This window comes from Acanthisitta chloris, unplaced genomic scaffold, assembly GCF_000695815.1.
Source record: "Acanthisitta chloris isolate BGI_N310 unplaced genomic scaffold, ASM69581v1 scaffold20973, whole genome shotgun sequence".
Taxonomy (NCBI): Eukaryota; Metazoa; Chordata; class Aves; order Passeriformes; family Acanthisittidae; genus Acanthisitta; species Acanthisitta chloris.
The window spans coordinates 1-6,940 of record NW_008666840.1 but is presented as its reverse complement, the minus strand read 5'-3'; the positions used below and the strand labels follow the sequence as shown (position 1 = coordinate 6,940).

The window sequence follows — 6,940 nt, the reverse complement described above, 5'->3', positions numbered from 1 at the left end:
TGCAGTTGTCCTCAGCCCACTGATCAACTTGATCCAGGTCTCTCTGTAGAGCTTTCCTACCCTCCCACCCAACTTAGTGTTGTCTGCAAATACCTTCAGCACTCCCTTCCTGAGCACCAGTGCATAGGCACATTTACCTCTCTGTTCTTTAGAGCACACAGTACCAAGAATATGCCTGGCACACACACTACCAACAAAGCACTGCCTCAGCATTCACTCATCATGAGCAGAAGCACTGCACTACTAGTTGGTTTTTTCTCTCTGATATATATGGTATTTCCCCATATCACACAGTCTTGAATAAGGAACAGAAAAAAGACTGTGCTGTTTCCTCTGCCTTCAAGCAGACAACATGGTAAACACAAAATGCCAATGATTTCTTGTATTTTTAAATACCACCTGGGCATGTTCCATTACACCAGACAGGACTTCATTCCTGCCTCAAGCATTAGGTTACCACTGCTTCAGGAACACAGCTGTGCAGAGACAATTCGTACTCCATACATGCATGTAATCAGTCTCCTAAGTGAAAGGATGATTTAGGATATGATTTGAACAGTTAGTATGAAATGAGTATCACATGGTGCCATTCAGGTCCTGTATGAACAATTCTGCCTGATCTAGTACTGTAATCTCTTGCCCAAGGTAACACTTGAATAGCTAGTGCAACAGTGTGACACATGCAGGTCTCATGTAGGAGATGCAGAACAGGTAGGGATGACTGAAGACAGTCAATTCAGGCAGACATAGCAACACCTATTTCCCCCTCTCATCCCCCTTTTCAATCTGCAAGAAAGCTCCACAGCCTGTAATACAACAAATTACAAAAGGCATTTCCCTCTTCCAATCACTTTTAAATCAAGTAACTGGACCAGCTACCACTAAAAATGAGTCTCTTGTAGACAATTATAGAAGATTCTTCATTGGAGTTTTATTTGTTTACAGCAACATTAGCACATATTTCCACTTAGGTATTTTAGTGCAACAAGGAAATCCATTACCTCATTAAACTTCAGCAAGGTGACTTACGTTTCTATATGCAATGGAAAAGGTTGTTTAAATGTCTCCCTTCGTTGCACAACAGTTTAAAGCTTCAAAACTCTAAGTAAATACCTATCACAGAATTAAACAAGCAGACACTTTGCTTGATTATGAAATGCTTTTGTTGGATGAGTGAAGTGTTTTCTGCAGCAGAGCAATTCATTTGTAAGCCACAGGCAGTACTACAAGAGTGGTATCAGAGTAGAAGTGGTAACATTTTAGTAGTCTGTGCAAGAATTCCACTCTACTTTTTGCAAGTTGCATATCTTGAAGACACATTCTCCCAGTTTATCACATTCCAGATGGCTTTCAAATAATCAGGTCGAACATTTTTATACTGAAGGTAATAAGCATGTTCCCATACATCAATTCCTAGCAAAGGAATGAGACCTGTGGAAAAAAAAAGAGGAAAAATTTTGTCAATCTACAAAAACACACTTTACATGTAAAGTTTTACATATTACTACTGGATAAATAGATCTGTAGTAGCCAATTTCTGAAGCTTAATTTGCAGGAAGACAGAGCTCTGCAGCACACAGGTGCTTACTGCAACATTTTACAGAGCTGTCTGCCCTCCACACACACATACTGCATAAACTGAAAGAGCTGGTTAACATAAACACATCTATAACTACTCTAGAACTGCCTTGAAGAAATAACTGGAACTAGATGAAGCCATTTTTTAGTTTTCCATCTTTTGCACAGTTACGCAAGCATTTTTCATGAAAAATTACACTATGAAGGTCTCTTGCCGTGCCAGTTTGCTCCCAGTACTTTAAATACAAGTTATTCATTAAGTGTCTAATTACCTCCTTGCTTTTGTGCTAGAATATCCTTTCTCACTGACTTTATTTAGAGAGTTTTCACAGGAGGAGGGTGAAATTTACCCCCATTATGCTCTATGTTCCTATACTAAATTTACTTTTCCCCCCCCTCCTGATAGGCAATACACAGACTGCTGACAATACATGAAATTCCTTGCCATTCTCCGTGAATTCCACAGAACATCCTTTAAAAATATCTGCAAAAAGATTCGGGCAGACAGGCACTGCAGGCAGGATTCTCACTGGCCATGACCTTTTCCCTATGTGAAGGGTATCCAGTCTGCTATTAACACTTCCACGTCTCTCTAATCAAGTAAAAATATCTCCAAAAGAGATTATTGCCAGTACTGTGCTGCTTGCCCAGCCGTAACATTTACCCACATCCTAGCCTGATTTAATGGACACTCACTACTCTTTGCCAATATTAAGGAAGCAAATTATAAGGCTCCATTTTAAACTCAGCCTACATAGGAACAGGAGTTACTATGCACACCTTCTCCTCTCCTGTCTGGCCTACACTGGCAGTTCTGTGAACAGCCCTTCTGCCAGAGAAAAAAAAATGTTAAGAGAGTTATCTTTCTTGATAAATGCAAGTCACTCCAGTTACTCAAAAAATAATCCAAAGAAGCCTAAGACAAAATTACTGTCTAAGTGAAAACACTTTCACAATATGGCCCACCTATTTTCCCTTGGACTAGAGAGACTTTTAACCCTACTGCTCTTCACAGTTTAAGTCCTGCTTTACAATGCTAGTCTAAAGACTGCAAGTGTTTTCACTTCCACTAGCAGAGACATTTGGTTCTGCAGATCTATTTATCCAGTAATAATTCTGAGCATTACTCACAAACCCCTTTTCAGATCTCATACTCTTGCCTGTGAAATCTACAGAGACAGAAGCACAGGGGAAGGAAAGAAACCTGACCTGTTGTTCCTTGCAAAGGGTCTTGATTTGCACAAGCTGCTATTTGTAGGCGCCCCTGCTCTTTGTTATAGCCAAGCCAGCCCCAGCCTGATCCCTGAACACCAACTGATACAGCTGTCAGCTTCTCCTTGAAGTTTGCAAAGGAGCCAAAGTCCCGCTTGATGGCTTCCATCAGTTCTCCTGAAAAACAAAAGCACACAAAGATCACAGGCACATGAACCTCATTCTAAACCACTCAAGTTTATCACAACAGCTTTTGTGAGATGTGCATTACAGGGCCTTTACCTTGAATTGCAGGTCACTTGTAGGTAATCAGTACTCTATCCGTCCAAAGGGGATTTCTTCCTTTAGGCTTTAACTGCTAAACTATCCCTATTCAAACTGGAGCATAAATCCAGCCACTAAGCTGACTGAGTCTGCAGCACACTTCTTCCCTTTCTGTGAACCTAGTACACATGGCAATTTAATTAGCATGGCTTTGTACAACTATTTTCTCTTATAAAGATGGAAAGGACAATATACAGCAACAGCCAAGTATTTTGCAGGGCATATACAACCAGCTTTAGAAATTAAAAATCCTTTGCACAGGACTAGCTTTTTATACTTTTGGCTTATACTCAAAAAACCTGAATTCCTCAGAATTGTGACAACTGTCAAAACAGAAAGGAAAATTAACTCTGAAAAATAAAAATCCTTTAGACACTTTCAAAGAGCGAAAAATAATCATCAATTGTACTTGTAAATGAAAACTGAAGCAACAAACCACTGTTACAAGCACTAACCTTTTGGCTCCCCTCCTCCATTAGGAGACAGGTTTGTCCAGAAGATGGTGTGATTGATATGACCCCCACCGTTGAACTTCAGTGCAGGCTGAAGGGACACCTGAGTTGTAACATCACCTAACAGTACAGAAGATAAGAATACATCAATAAATAAAAACATCATCACCACCACAGTAAGCAGTAAGTTGCTACTAGGTCTCCATTGACCTCCAAAATCTTTCTACTAGCCTATAACATATCCATGGAAAATGTAAGGTTTGTGACTGTTACCCATATTTTAGACAGTCACTGATAAACTATGTTGAAGCGTCTTTATCTTTGACCTTTTCTTACGCTGTAATGATAAATGATCTGCCAATACTGCACCTGTCAGCCACCTATACTACACATGTAAGACCTACTGCCATTCTGCAGCAGAATAAAGCAACTAGTACAGCCAGAATTCTTTAAGGACCCAGCACTGCAAATTGTTCAGTATCACTGCTGGAAACCAAGAACACTGCTCACCCATTAGCTCACTGATTTGCAAGCTAAGAATTTTTACACTTCTTAAACCAATTTACGGGGCAAACACTTTATGCTTGAGAGAAAGCTGATGAGTACAGTGAGCACATACACAAGCAAAATGTTCTTCTCCCTCCTGTATTTTGTTTCACTTTGGATTTTTTTGGAGGGAGGTACCTGCAGGAAGAGACAGTGACCCAGACCATTTTATTCCACATGACAGAACCCTGCATCTGAAATCAACATCAGACAGCCCTGTACTACTCCTCCCTCCACAACATGCCATATATGCCTTAGAGAATTCACTGGTGCCTTGAGCCTCTGCACAGCGCCGTACTACGTCAACACAAGTGTTCTGAATAATATTTTTGCTTTCAAAAGCACTGAAGCATTTCAAAGGATCTAAAGCTTTCTGCACCATTCCAATATGCTATTTAATAAGGAATCAGTGGGGGGAGCTGTTTCCTCCAGCGCTTCTCAGGAATGACTGGCAGAAAACCTCCTATAGCAACAACTGCGTATTCTCAACAGAGACATGAAGCTATGCCTCAAAGCAGTAGCACATCTGTTACTAACATTTTAGTACAGGATTCCATGTCCTCAGCATCTCCTCACACCCTTCAGAAACTACAGACAGGTACAGGACTGGAACACAGCATCCAGTGCAGTTCCTAAAAACACTATTTGCTGAATTCAGGTTTCCAGTTAAGGATAAGACATCTCTCATTCCACCTCAATGGCATCTTTGGGACTTTTCCTTAAATTCTGCATGTCTTAATGACACTTTCTAGCTCATCCAGTGCATACAGCATATCACAAGCCACAAATCAAAAAATAACCTAGAATGTCTTTCATGTGTTCATCACTCTTTTTTCCACCTTTCCTTAGAAGAACCTACTCCTCAGGACCACTAGGAACCAGAGATGGCATCAGACCGTTGCCCTTAAAACACAGTGTTTGTGCTGTTGCCCTAAGTCATAGTGAAAGGATCTTGGAACTGATTTGTCCCTGGACAATTCAGTAAGCCAAGACAGGTAGCTGAGAGATGCTCAAGAGACAAGTCAGCTCAGGTTTTCAGTCTACCAAGAGTCAATTGTTTCCTTGTAAAAGCACATCACGTGCCACAAGACGGTCAGAGAAGAGTGGGAAAAATTGTGGTAGGCACAAATTGCCACTGAAAATAAGTTTCAAGTTAATATCCTTCAATTAGCAAATCTCACAAACCTTGATGGACCAGTAATCAGAACCATTTCAGGCTGAAACAAAGCCCTGTGCTGCACCCTATCACAGAAGTGCATACTCATTTTCAGGTAAGCAGGCAACATGACAGCTTTCATTTGAGTTTTCTATGCAGATATAGCCAGCTGAAGAATGCATTAAGGACAATCTGAAGAGGATACTTTTGTTGCTGAACAAGAGACAATGACAAGGGTCTGTTATCCAGAAGAGATGCTAGATAGTCATCAGATGTGCTATGCAACTCAACACTGACACATGGCACAGAAAGATTATTGATGATGCTCAGTTTTAAGCATGAAAAACTAACAATACTGACAGAACAAGGTGGCAGTTCAGACTTCACCCTCTCCTGAAGTCTGGTCTCAGAAATTTTTCTAATGAGGATCAAAGTACTCAATATACTAGGACACCAAGTAAGAAAAAACCCCAAACAAACAAACCAACCACACGTTCACAAGTATCTCAAGTAAGTGTTTATCTGCTTTGGGGTGTACAACCACTACCAATAAATAATCCAGACCCCTTAATCTGACCCAGTGACATCCAAATTCAGATCTCTTCTTTACATGTTGTATACATTAGAACATGTTTGTCTTACCTCCATGTGCAGGTGACCAAGATTTCTTACCAAGACTCAGAGGAGCATCTAATGTGAAAACCATCAAGGCACACAAATCTCACTTTATACAAATTTGCTACTAATCTTTTATTACAAAGTACTTGTTTAGCAAAATGACTGCAATTTCCTACTGACTCAGCTTTTTTCTGGTTCAAGTTACTACAGCAAACAAGCTCCCACCTCACCTGTTGACTGCAGATATACAAACCTTTTGCCAGTGCCTCTTTGTACTTCTCCTCTGCAACATTCAGGTTGTTCACGTAGGTGGCATGATGCTTGCTGTGGTGCAGCTGCATGATCTCCGCATTGATGTGAGGTTCCAGAGCAGCATAGTCATAGGGCAAGTCAGGAAGAGTGTGCTTGGGCCTAGAAACCAAGCACCCCAATGGTGCTATCAACCTAGCACTGCTCCTACAAGAGAAAAGAAAATACAGAAATTCAGTAACACTGGGGCTTCACCAGCGAAACAGGCTGAAACCATCACTGTTATGTTCAGCTGAGCAAGAACACAGAGTGACCTCAAAGCAAGTGTACTCTGTGGCTTAACTGCAAAGACGAATGCACACAGAGGTCACAGACACTGGGACTGCAGTGTGAAGCTCCTGCTCCTCAGACTGAGGCCCCAGGCCACTGCAAAGAGTCACACACCTTCCCAAGCGTGCAGGTGAGGGAAAAACCGGGATAGGAATGGAAAACCGGTAGTAACACGCTGACATTCAGGGCTTTGCCTGATCTTTATCGATTAAAAATAGAAGTGACGGTGTCGCTGCAATGTCCTTCCCTCACTGTCCACAAGGTCCCTGCACTGGGAAGTAAAAAAGCCAAAAACGCCCCACAGTCATCAAGTCCCCAGGCTGACCCTCTCCAGCAGTAACGTGTGCTCCCGTCCCCGGGCGGTTCGGGACACCACCGGGGCACTGCACGGGCACAGCGAAACACACGAACTGCCCCGGCTTAATGCCCCGCGCTCGTCCTGAGACGCGCCGAGGGCCAGGGCGGCGGGAGAACC

The 6,940-nt window shown here is 41.9% G+C and overlaps 1 protein-coding gene across 1 annotated transcript; it reads right to left on the bottom strand.

Moving 5' to 3' along the window:
• Nucleotides 1-906: 906 nt before the first annotated feature.
• SOD2 (superoxide dismutase 2, mitochondrial) lies at nucleotides 907-6,384 on the bottom strand (the record flags this gene model as incomplete). The annotated part of the gene is made up of 4 exons (XM_009072289.1): nucleotides 907-1,431; nucleotides 2,788-2,967; nucleotides 3,570-3,686; nucleotides 6,140-6,384. Coding segments are annotated over 4 exons (688 nt in total), but the record flags the coding sequence as incomplete, so codon positions are not given.
• Nucleotides 6,385-6,940: the final 556 nt, after the last annotated feature.